This window comes from Calypte anna, chromosome 1, assembly GCF_003957555.1.
Source record: "Calypte anna isolate BGI_N300 chromosome 1, bCalAnn1_v1.p, whole genome shotgun sequence".
In the NCBI taxonomy this organism is placed as follows: Eukaryota; Metazoa; Chordata; class Aves; order Apodiformes; family Trochilidae; genus Calypte; species Calypte anna.
In genome coordinates, this window is record NC_044244.1 from 138,853,301 (window position 1) to 138,866,291 (window position 12,991).

The 12,991-nt window shown below is 40.5% G+C and overlaps 1 protein-coding gene across 2 annotated transcripts in view; it reads left to right on the top strand.

The window, feature by feature from the left end:
* The window catches only part of RASA3 (RAS p21 protein activator 3), a 131,808-nt gene that overhangs the window by 57,351 nt on the left and 61,466 nt on the right, over positions 1 to 12,991 (top strand). For both annotated transcript variants that reach the window (XM_030466210.1, XM_030466200.1), the window contains exon 4: positions 4,233 to 4,327. In XM_030466210.1, the coding sequence (XP_030322070.1) occupies positions 4,233 to 4,327 (95 nt within the window). The remainder of the gene's footprint in view (positions 1 to 4,232; positions 4,328 to 12,991) is intronic.

Genomic DNA, 12,991 nt, shown 5'->3' on the forward strand with positions numbered 1-12,991 from the left:
GTTGTGACTGGATGAGGAATGCCTGAGACAAGTTATCAACTCTGTCAGTCTCTGTATGGAAATGTTAGACCCTGAATTAGCAAGCCCAGGCATGTCCAGGGACAAGCTAATGGGCTGCACTGACTTGCCTTGGGAAGAGCTTCTGAATCTTCAGTGAGGGATGGGCACGGGGGGTGTGGTGCTTCCACAAACCCTCTCCTGAGTTGTGAAGCCAGAAATCCCTGCCCATCTCTGTTGCATATTTCTGCCTCTGGGCTTAAATTATTGAATTTAGGCTATTTTCGGTTCTGGGTCTGCGTTATTGTGACTCTTGAGTGGGGAAGCTGTGAAACAGGTCACTTGAAATTATCTGTGTGTCTAAAATACCAAAAACACCCACACATGACCCCTGAAACTTAGTTCTTGATCCCTTCTCCTCCCTCAGAATGTTTATTTTCATTGTTCAGTGTGTTTTAGTTTGGATTGGTTTCCTCAACTGTTTCAGTATAGCCTGTTGTGAGGACGGGTGTATGGCTAAGGAAAATAGGAGGCTTTTAAATCAGTTTTTACCAGGTATTGTAAAGTGGAATTTACACCTTTAGGATCATCCAGGCCCTAGGTAGTAACTTCATCCGTGAGCTGGCCACATATTTGAAATAGTAGGCTGTTAGTAGGTTTTTTCTGTAAATAGAGATTTGCAGAAGGAACAGATCAGGTGTGGCATATTGCATCTTTGTTCTGAACACAGGATTTAAATGTGCCAGTGAAGATGCATTCAGTCTGACCTGAGGGGACATAGGGAAATTGCTGCTGTATTGGTGAAAAATGTGGATGAGTGTCTGATGTTTCCCTAACCTGCAGGTCAGACTTTTGGAAGAAATTCATTCAGATAAGAATTAATTTCCCTCATTGTTGCTGGTTGTTCCCTCATTATTGCTAAGAATCTTTAATATTTAAAACTGTAACTGAGTTTTGAAATGAGACCTTTCAGCATGCTCTGCTGTTTCCTACCTCTTCCCAACCAGGGTCTAAAAGCTTAAGCAGATCCAGAATCTTTGCAGCCTGGAGGACCTCTGAGGAAACACAGGAGTGGCTGATTGCCTCAGGTGCAATTCTTGGAGTCTCTTGCTGCTGCCTGGCAGCCACCCAGGTCTTGAGAAAGAGCATGGGCTCAAGTTTGGGAGCATGCTTAAGAACCACAAAGAGGAAAACGTCCTGCAAATGAGTAGTGGTAAACCTCTTTGACCTCCTGTGTCAGGTTTATCTTCAAGGAGAATTGTAGGTCCTTATTGAGTAGTGTCAGGTCAAGTGACAGTGCCGACAGCTTGTGGTGATTGGCCTAGATTTAACCTAGTTCTGGTGAGGCTAGAAGTTGTTTGAGCCAGGTCAGATGTGGGTCAGCTGGTGGCAGAGCAGTGACTGTATAGAGAAGGGCAGGACCTGGCCATGCTCAGCACCTGCACTGTGGTTTATGTGGGTCTGGTGATGAGGAGGAGTGTGTGTTGGATGTACCTGTACCGGTATAGGTAAAGAGTTACAAACAGTGCAGGGTGCTACTGTACACAGAGAATTGTTTAATAGGACAGATTGTTTGATCTGCCTATCAGTAATACACCTTTGTATATGTGTGGACTAGCCAAGGTTTAGGCCCTTTTTCTTACTCTCCCCTCCCCCCCCTGTGTTTTTCTGTAGTAGGTTTTTCTCCTTTGGTATACAGTGAAAAACCCTGGCTTCCAGCCAGCCCAGTCAGTAAGTTTCACTCATTAATAAGACTTGCTTGTGTGCAGAGCAAACAGTGCTGTTCAGTTTCCTCATCAAAACAGTTGTACCACCATGTTAACCCTTTTGGAGCTGGAGGAATGTCCCATTGCCTCCAAACACTTTGTGCTACAATTAGGTACTTGACTGTGCGGTCAGACCCACTTGGGTTATCTTGTCACCCTTGGTGTAGAGAGCAGTGGAACTCTCTGCTGCAAGAAGAGTGCTAAAACCATTTAGGCTGCATAGAGGTGCAGATGTTGGTGAAATTGTCCTTGAGTTTTCCACAAGGACATTGCCCTGCACGGGAAGTAACTGCGGGTGAGACTGGTGGAAAGATACGGGTGAAGCTGTTCGGAAAGTGCATGTTACACGGCAATCCGGGTGGAGGATTTCTGGAAGAGATTAAAGGGTGTAGTGAGGATAGCAAGCAGTGAAAGTAAACAATTCCAAATGAGGTCCAAAGCTGTTATTAGAAGGTCATGTGTTTAAATGTATTCCTCTCTCAGAATGTTTTAGAGAAACCAGGCTGCCCGCAAGCTGCTGTGGTTGGAGAATAAAAGTAGAAGCTTTGAAACTACACAGACATCGTTACAGAGATTCTCAGCAGTGTAACTTACTGTCCTCTGTTCAGTGTGGTTCTGATGTCTTCTTTAACCCTTCCTGCCATGTTATTTTGTAGGTTTGTGTGATTTAATTATTGCTCTTCTAAGAAGTTTCAAGTCACTTGCTCTGCATATCCAATAAATAATCCAATGAAGAGCCTGAAAATGAATCTGCCTCCATAATTTAATGTTTGCCAGGAGATGGATCTGGTGATCCCTATAGGGCAAGCAGAGGGAGGAGAGCACTGAGGGCAAAAGGAGCAAGACCTGGGTCAGCAGCTCTGTGGAAGCTAGATCAGAAACCCTGGCTGATACCATGGAGGGCAGCTGTGGAAGGCTGGCAGAGTAGTTTAGAAACCAGGACTGGAGATCTGGGAACTGTCACCAGAAGCAGCCTGAGCATGACAGAAGAATGCAGTGGCAGCTGTAGCAGGGTACAGGGAGCAGCCTAGCAGGCAGAAGGGCTGGGTGGAGCCACCCAACAACAGCTAAAGGAAAAGGCCAAAATTCAAGGGAGCACTGGGACTTACTGCTGGGACTACGATAAGCTTTTAAATTTCAGAAGGGTGAATGCTTTGTGCTTACCTTTTTTGTTGTCTTCCATTGTCTGGTCTGTATTTTTTGTAAGTGTGTCCTGTTAAATTTGCTGAGGTAATGTGTTACTGACCTCTGACCGAACCGCATGGGCTTGGGAAGCCTTGGAAAACTTTCTACCACCAAGATTGCATCTGTAGTTGTATTTTATCTAGCAGGATTTGATTAAAGAAAATGTGTTTCCATAGCAAAGCAGTGGTTGCAAACTGTGAACAGCTCACTCCAGCAGAGAAAATTCTCTTACCAAACCACATTTCCAAAAAACAGCTTTCTTGAGCCTCATGAGCATCTCTGACTGTCCTGGATTCTTTCACTTTGAACATTTTGCTTTGCTCTGTGCCTGGGGAACCACCCAGCCCAAAGCTGCTTTCTGAGGATCACGTGCTCTCGGGCATGCCGTGCTCTGTTTTATGTATACAAAGACACACTCTTGGAAAAAGTTATTTGCTCCTCAGAGGGTGCTTTACATAATGCCTGAGAGAGACTCGGAAAGATAAAAGTTTCAGCTTTATGTATATATTAGCCCTTAGCATGCATGTACATTAGCTCACTTCATGTAGCTGGATGCTGTTGTCATAACGACCAAATGACCAATTTGGTAGGAGTGAGAGAGAGGTTAAAAAGGTGAGAGGGAAAACTCTTGATTTTTTACATTTTTTTTTGTGTGTGTGTGTGTTTTGTTTTGGTTTTGGTTTTTTCCCTGTACAGTCAGGGGTAGAACTTGGGTGGCTCTGGCTTGTAGAAGGCAAACTGCAAAATTTGAGTGAAGGATGTAAGTCAGTGGAACCTCAGAATACAGATCTAGGGATCTGCTGTGACTTGACATCTCTAGTTGCTGCACTTCTACAAAAATATATAGTCAAAAGCTTAAAATACTTTTCACAATAGCAGTAGGCGTTTCTTTTGGAATAATTCTAGACATCTGCCTTTAAAACTCTTTGACAGTTTTCAAGCTTTTCCTCCCACAAGTTTAATTGACATGTCAAAAAGATAATAATGATATTTTTACCATACTTACTAGTTTATCCACAGAGCTCAGTGCTTCAGATGGTTAGGTGAGTATGTTGTTAGGAATTTTCAAGTGTTTCGCAATATGAAGTGGAAAAAGCTGCTCATCAGAAAGAATTATGTATTGTGTAAAGAAGCATGCCCTGAAGAAATCTGTCTTTGCTCTAAAGTCTTTCTTGAATAGGACAGTCCTTAAATCATTGTTTTAAACCTTGTTTTTGATGGAAATGTACTCTGGGAGAGCTATAGCATGTTTTAAACTGTGCATCTGGTTTGTTTTATTTCCAGGAAAGGTAGCTATACAGAAAGAAGATCTGCAGAAGTATCACAACAGAGACACCTGGTTTCAACTCCAACATGTTGATGCTGATTCAGAAGTACAGGTGAGATTATTTTGGCAGAGGAGTGTTTGTAGCAGGGCCATGGCAGCTTTATGGGTTTCGTGGCTCCAGGACAAATGTGTTGCTTCTCTAGAAAAAGAAGGCATTGCTCATTGGTATGGCTTAGGTGTCACTGATAGTTGCAAATTCTAGGGTAAATTACAAGTGTAAGTAAATCAATGGGGCCAGGATTCTGCCTACAGAAATAATAAAAACTATGTGAGCTATCAGGGTCACTGATATAAGGAGGGGTATGGTTATCTCAGTTATCAAATAACTTGAAAACCCTATAAGTAACTTGTGGGTTCCTCAGGGAGCAGAACCAGCTCCAAAATATTGTTCACAGGTGCTGTTTTGAATAATTCTGAAGGAACATTGTTTCAAGAATGGCAAAAGTAAATCTCATTAAAGCCCCCACTCCTTGCTAATTTTCTAGTCCCTGTTCTCAACCGTGGGAGAAACTGGTAGTTCTATCACTTCAGCTTTTTTAGGTTTGGTTTAATTTTTATTAATTTTTATTTAATTTTTTTTTAATTTACTTTTGTTGCAGATTGTATTTTCTACAACAATATTAGGTCTTACAGAAAGAGCCATAACAAAGCAAGAAATCAAAATGATGTAGCAGTCAATTTCAAGTCAATTTAAATAAGTTACTGCTTTTATTTTTTTTCCTTTAACTATGTATTACAGATCATGTTTGAACCACAGTATTTTTTTAGGAGGCTGCAGACATGAATGTCTGACCTGTGCAACAGTGTCCAGTAAGTGCAAGGAGAAATGCTGCTTAAATACTGCTGTACCTAATGTCTTGGCTTTTCAGTCTGCATGCAGGTCTGCACATATAAGGTCAGAAAAGGACACTTAAAATGCACACTTGTGCCAAACATGTAGTGTGGTTATGTGTAGTTAGGTTTTTTGTTTATTTGAGAGACAAATAATTCACTATTGTGCACATGATGCAAAGAAAACCTCATGACAGGCTGTTCAGTGTGTAACATTCTCTTGTAAAATATTGATCCTCTTTAATTCCAATGCTGATGGAAGGACTGTTAAAAGCCTTTTAACTTTGAGGTCTTTTCTGTTTACCCTGATCTCACTTTCTGCTTACCCTAAAGCCTCTTATGACAATGACTTTAAAACAATAGATTTAGTGTTTATTTCCTGCAGGATATGAAAACTTTCCCTTTGTAATTTATCAGTTGAAGAAGGCCAATATTTGGATAAGGTTCTGCATTGTTTGTTTTGTTACACAGAGTGAGCCCATGGAAGCTTTTTAGACCAGGGTGATTTCTAGGGCAGCACTAGTAGTGCAAGCTCTGAAATCATAACAGAAAGGTTTGTGGCAGCTCTAGCTTTTGGAGAGATGAGAAACACACTATTTGCTGGAAAGCAAATGCTGTTTGTAATTGTAGAGTTTATCACTTCCACTGTTTGTATCTTTACAAGAGCCCAAGTGTTAAGAGCTGGCCCTGTGCTCCAGGATAAGCATTTATGACTACTAATGTAAATATGAACACTACTCTGGTGACTTTCATCCATTTAGCTAGATGTTCCACAGAATTTATGTAGTCTGCAAGAGGGCATTGTTTTCCCTAATAGTGGGAGAAGATGTGTAAATCTTTTGTATGAATTCTTATGCAAGTGAAGATAACCAAACAAAGGAGTATTTTTGTGTTCTTATTTTCTTACATTTTTGGTATTTCAGTTGTATCTTTCTCTAAACACTTTTTCATTTACAAGAGAAAAAAGAGTATTTGTGTTAATGATAAGTATTTACACAGTGTTACTCAGTTTTTCTCCAATATCAAGGTAATTTATTTAAGAAATTTTAAATAGATAACGTTTTCAGTAAATCATGCAAATACTAGTAGTCAAAAAGCATTGTTAATGTGCCAGCTATGAGTTTTGTCATTTTAGCAGCTGTCTCCACATAATGTAGTGGATTAAACACTGAGCTGTGTACAAGACAACTCCTGCATCTTACCACTTTTGTCAGCCTGTGGCCTTTATAGTATTTTCCATGTTGTAAGAGCACTTGATGGCTATTTAGTTATGCATCACAGCACCTTATCAAGGTAAGCTACTGTCAATCCCACAGTTTGAACACAGTGGGAATAAGTGTCAGGAAGAATGTGACTTGCTTGAGGTCATACCTGTCAGAGTGTGGAATTAAAAAAAAAAAAAAAAGTATCAGAGTGACCACATTTGTAATTCTTTCTAATTAATTACGCTGTGATATAAAAGAACCTGAGTGATAGTGCTAAGCCTATGCAGGACTTCCCTTTGCTGTGTGAAAAGCCTGGAAGTGTCTGGGTTTTAAGCAGACCAATTGGCACAGTCAAACTGAAGACCAGCTTAAAATCAATGGGTTATTGAAATATTAATGATCTTGGGTGCTGTGGTTCTCAGATGCCCAGTTGTGGGACACATTTGACCTCATTTTTCAGAACAGAAGGATTGATTTAAAATCAACAGATAATGACGTTTCTGATGCAAGAACTGTGTTTTTTTTTTCAGCTGTTTATCTGAAGTTTAATGAGTAGACTTGAAAATGTCATTCTCGACATGGTTTGGACCTCACTTATATCAGTTCCAGAAATGATACAAATTTTCAAATATCAATACTGTTTTATGTGTTCACACAAAGAGAGGGAATAGTATTTGGTGTATTTACTGTGAAGTTTCATTTTTTTGAGTGCAATTCATACCACAAACAAACCCAAAATTCTAGTGTTAATTCAATTTGAGTAGATTTATTTTTTGCTGTTTTCTTGATTTTATTCAGAAGCTATGTACAATGCTGTACAAAATCATAGAATAGAATAGAATCATAGAATCATAGAATAGAATCATAGAATTGGCTGGGTTGGAAGGGACCTCAGAGATCATCAAGTCCAACCCTTGAACCACCGCTGCGGTTGCTAGACCATGGCACTGAGTACCACATCCAGTCTCTTTTTAAATATCTCCAGGGACGGAGAATCCACTACTTCCCTGGGCAGCCCATTCCAATGCCTGATCACTCTCTCCGTAAAGAAATTCTTTCTAATATCTAACCTAAACTTCCCCTGGCACAACTTAAGACCATGCCCTCTTGTCTTGCTGAGAGTTGCCTGGGAAAAGAGACCAACCCCCCCCTGGCTACACCCTCCTTTCAGGGAGTTGTAGAGAGTGATGAGGTCTCCTCTGAGCCTCCTCTTCTTTAGGCTGAAAAAAATAAGTAATGTATTTTTAAATAAATCAAGATATAAGTGGTAATGTTGTTTAACTTGATCAGACATAGTTGCCCAGGAGATTAGCTTAAGTCTTTGCATTCAGTTTTATGCTTTTTTAATGTTGCTAATTCTTATTGTCTTTTAAAGATGTTTTCCAGTGTCCATAGCGCCAGGTGAAATTGTGACTTGATAAATTTTATGACAGATGAGAATGTTACAGTGGGACTATATTAATGGTATCCCACACAGATACGGGCATTACTGTCAGATGTTTTTAATCCATCTCCATTTATTGCTTGACAGCAAGGTGTAACAGAATCTGGCATGACTGCTCATAGTGACAAAGAAAAAAATGAGGGCACTGTCCATCTAGGCAGAGCTGCAAGAGGCCCCAAGTCTCAGCACCACTGATACTGCTTGGGGGGGGTGCACAGTCCCCCATAAAGCAGTACAGGTGCTGCACAGCTGCTCAGCCCACAGATGCAGCTTGAGCATTACCCACCCCCATGCCCTTTGTGACTTTAATTCAGCATTAGGGTTGGCAGATTACTTAGTGGAGATAATCATCGTAATTGGGTGCACCTGACTTTCCCTTTGTCTGAGTGAGTGGGCAGCAGCAGCCATCAGAACACAGCACTGTGTTGTTCAGCAGTAGACTGTAATTGCCCCTTGAGGTTGGCAGGCTTTTATTCTGTTGGTAAATCAATACCCCTACATCTTCCAGGCTGGGTTTGCTCTCACTAGTTTGAAAGTAACATAGTTCTGTCAGTGTATACTCTGAATGCTGTTTTGATATAGCCTGGGTGATGAAACTGTGATGTGTAAGTGGTTTGAGTTCAAGCTGCTCTGTGGAGAGCAACTTTACTTATTTAACTCCACTTATTTACTTACTTATTTAACTCTGGCATACATATATGAAATGACATGATTTCTGAATATTTCCTTTAAAAATAGACTAAAATATGCAAAATGTGGTCAGGAAGATTTAATATACTAGAGTGCAGAATGAAATGAGCATGTAGTGATAGGACAAGGGGTAAACATTTCAAAGAGAAAGAGGGTAAATTTAGATCGGGTATTAGGAAGAAACTCTTTCTTATGGTGAGGGTGGTGAGAGACTGGATCAGGTTGCTCAGGGAAGCTGTGTCTACCACCTCCATGGAAGTGCTCAGGCCCAGGTTGGATGGGGCCTTGAGCAACTTGGTCTAATGAGAGATGTCCCTGCCCATGCAGAGGGGTTGAAACTAGATGAGCTTTAAGGTCCCTTCCAACCCAAACCATTCAGTGATTGACAGCAGAAGTTAAATGCATAACTCATGGCTTAATTTTTCAGACAGCAAAATTTGTTTTAAAGGTATGACACTCTAATTGGGTGGGTTTGTGCAGATTTAGTTGAAAGATTTTGAAGTTCCCATCTTCTGATGGAGCTTGCCTAATGTCCTCAGTGGGATGTTACCATACCCCAAGCTAAATACCCAGTATCTGACAGTATGAGTGTCCAAACGTTTCAATGGGATGTAAAATGGCAATTGAACCATACTTGAAGTGGTTTAACTTTTGCATTGAAGTAGACTATGACCAATTAGGTACCCCCAGCTTAGGGGGAGACACTTGCAGCAGCAGACACAACTTTCTAACCTGTGTGAAGTCTTTGATCATTGTGTTGCACACTTTCATCAGAATGCATCTCTTTTTTTTCTATGACTCATTTTCTTTCAGGACCTGCTAAATTCTCATCCTCATGCTCTTTGAGGACTGAAAGGAAAAATTGCCATGCTGTTGTGTGTACATGTCTTTTCACCCACAAATGTGTGCCTTTCCTTCACATGCAGAAGTTTGCTCAACAGTAACTGATTCATGTCTTTGCCTGGAGCTGTAGATGTCAGATGCTCTCAGTGGTCCATGTGTTCCCAGCACAATTTAATCCCAAGTGCACATACCATCTGTAAAAGGCCTTTCCTCTTTTTGAGTTTTACCCTTCACTTTTTTGAGCTTTCTAAGCCAAATACCCTTTGTCCACATGTAGTCAGTGAAGCAGTTAAAGATCCAGAGACATTCTGATTAATATCAAAATACACCAGCATACTCCAAACCATGTAGTCTGTATATGCCAAAGCGGGGGAGAAATGCACAGAGAGTTAGATCATTCTGACATGTTTTCCTGTGCAGGCTCTTGCTTTGAAAGTTCCCCTTTTCAAGTGTGCTTTGAGTTACTTCCTCCACAGCACTGACAAATGTGAAATGGTCATGTTCACTCACAGCTGAGTTCTCAATATTGAATGACAGAGTGCTTTTCCAAAGCCAGCTATGCTCAAGGTCTTATGTAAAACTCATTGTTGGAGATGAAAAAATCTGACATAAAACCTTGAAAATTGCTCATTTCCCCTTCCTTCTCGTGAGAGCTTTGATGTGTCTGAAGTGTAACCATTTGGCTATCAACTTTAAAGAAAAAAAAAAAAAGGCATGTGAAAGGCAGATAATCAACACTGAGGAAGCAAATTGCCTCACATTTTAACCTTCTGTACTCAAAGCCTTGTGCAAAAGATTTACTGATTTTAAGAAATACTTTCTTCAGACACCAAAAGCCCTTCCTGCTTCTTTCAACACATTAGCATTTCCCCTACACAGGCCTTTGATTGTTGTTGATTAAACATGCCTGGTTTTGGGTAGGGACTGATGTGAGCATCAGCTGGTGGACAATTCACCATTAGTGGAAAACATTACTTAGAGGTATTTTTAGAGAGTAGGCTTAGAATCCTTTTGTTATGCTTAAAATCACTTTGGCTCTGAAATGCGTCCTGCATATTAGCTAGAAGAACTTATCTAAGGCATTCTGCTCAGCTCAGAAAACCTCTCCTTTGTTCAGTGCCTTCTCATTGGATGTAAAATCCGTATCCCAACCTTCAGGCTTCATGAATGAAACCTTGGCCTTGCCAGGGTGGGAATTTTGCCATGGCTTCAGCAGAGCCAAGGTTTCACCACAAGTTTTTGAATTATCTCATCTCCATTCAGTGCTGTGTGACAGTTACGGAAGTTTATCCTGGATGCTGGATATTTGCTACTCTTTTGCTTTCTTTGGCCCTACTTTTATAATAATGTGCAAGTTGCTATTGCCTCTCCCATATCTGCCTTCTTCCTGGTCTGTATAAACCCAAACTTTCTGTATATGTAAAACTGGCTCTGTCTGTGTACATGTGTTGAATTGGAATGGTTCTGATGCTAATTGTTGCTTTTCTTAAGAATATGGGTTTGAAGATAAACTAGATTGGGCAAATTGTCTTTCGGAGTAACTGTACAGGGCTGTTTCACTCCAGTGATTCACAGAATTATCTGCTAAGCAGCTCATCTGAGAGGATTGCATGCTGACTGTCCGACACTGACATAAATTATCTTTGTGTAGGTCTTTAAAGGCTTCTAGTGTAAATGTGAGTCTCTGACACATTTTATGTAACCTACTGTAAGCATTGCTGTATGCAAATTGTAAAAAGAAGAAGCTGTTTCCAGGATTGGTATCAGCTTTCAACCACACACAGGAAATAAATGGGTGTTACCCTCTACTTCATGAACAGTGCCTTTTCTGTCTTCCAGTTGTTTTGAGAAGAGATGAAATCTCTTTTAATAGGGTGGGAAGATTCTCAAGGCTACATGCTTACTGACAAAATCATTTCAGATAACAGAATTATGTGTCAACAATGGTAAATAAGGCTTGTGATAAAATGAAAAGACCAATTATTGACTATAATCTGCTTTATAGCAAAACTTCACATGTGAATGTCAGACTGCTGTATTCAGACTTTGCTTTTCAAGTGGATAAGATGCTCTATCTGGTCTTGGTCTTACTTTTAAAAAGCTAGTTGGTAGCATGGCATGTGGTAAGGAGCAGCTACTGCTGAGTAATAAATTTACAGTATTTCAAAACAACATACATGGATTCCTTATCTGCAGAACAGTTTGTCTGAGGAAGTGAAAATCTACATACTACCTTTCATCAAAGTATTTGAGAGGAAAACATGACTAATTTTAAGGATTTTGACCACATGGAGGTATTCTTCCTTTAGTGAAACAGGAAGGCTAACATTATGCCATTTGAAGATCTTTGCCAGTTACTAAACAATTTTGATTGGCTTACACATACAGAAACCAAGCAGACATTGGTTCTGCTTTGCCCAGCATTTATGAATCCAGGCGATGTTTATTAAAACTGTTTCACTCTCCTCGGTGCTAAACTGGATTTTGTTCCAGATTCTGTTTGCTGAACTGTGGTCCAGCAGGCAGGCTGCAATCTGGATCATGATCCTTAGACCTTTCCCAGCCTCCTGCTGTCTTCTGCTAAGGGAAGGAGCAGCTGTTGGAGGAGCACACGTAGACAGCTGGGCTGGGATAAGGGCCCCCATGTGGGATAGATAGTCAGAAAATTTCCATGCAGATGGACTCCCACCTTTGAGGGGAAGGTCCCCAGGAAAACTGCACAGGCTAATGAAGCAGAATGGTTGGGTGATCACAAACCTTTGGTCCAGCTTGTTTAATAGTAGACAGATACCTTTTTTAGGAGTTTTTGTGATATCAGCCATTCTCCTTTCGTAGAAGAGAAAATAGTGCTGTGGGAACCCCATATATGAAGATAATTTACTTGATATTCAGGCAGGCAGATTGTATATTTTATGTATTTTTGTTTAAAATTAACAGTGGAGACTTGGTTTTTTCCTCTGAGGTTTGGATTGGGTTTTTTTTATTTTAAAGTAAAAGATTTCTAAAAACTATTTCACAGTAAGAAAAGGAGTGGAGAACTGGTTGATACTTCCTTAAGGACACGAATAAAGAGATCTTGAATAGATTTGGCCTCCTCTCTTTTGAACTTAGACTGTAAGTCTTTTGTGCATTTACTCGGGCCTTTGAGCACAGAAGGTCCTAGTGTTTGTCGGTGCTTTTTCATAACTCTTGCCCTGGAAAACCAGATCACATCTGTTTTGAGTTAGATCAGATGTTGCATCTGAATCGACACTCAGTCACTGGATCACAGAGAGTGTGTCAGATTCCAGGCCAAAATCTGTGCACGTAACTCTGCTCTGAAATGGCTCCCAGTGGTGTCCTGGTAACTTCAAGTGCTGCCTCTATCTGAGTCCCACCACTAGAAGTGTTTCATGCCAGAATAGCAGCACTCTGTTGTAAGAATAACTGCAGAGTAATATGTGGTTATGTGTTTTCTCCTTCAAACCATATAAATTACACTGCAAATTAGCAACTACTAAAACCATGATACAGGTTGGTAGCATTTTGTGTATTTGCTTTACAGCTGTCTCCTGATGTTTCAGTCCGCAGTAACTCGCAGCTGCATTCCAAGGAGAAGGGAGATTGTTGGAGACAGGACCTGTATATCCTTTGTCCATATAGAGGACTTTGGTTTTGATTTTGCTGTTCTTGGCAAGCTTATGATGAGTTGTTTTTTCAGATA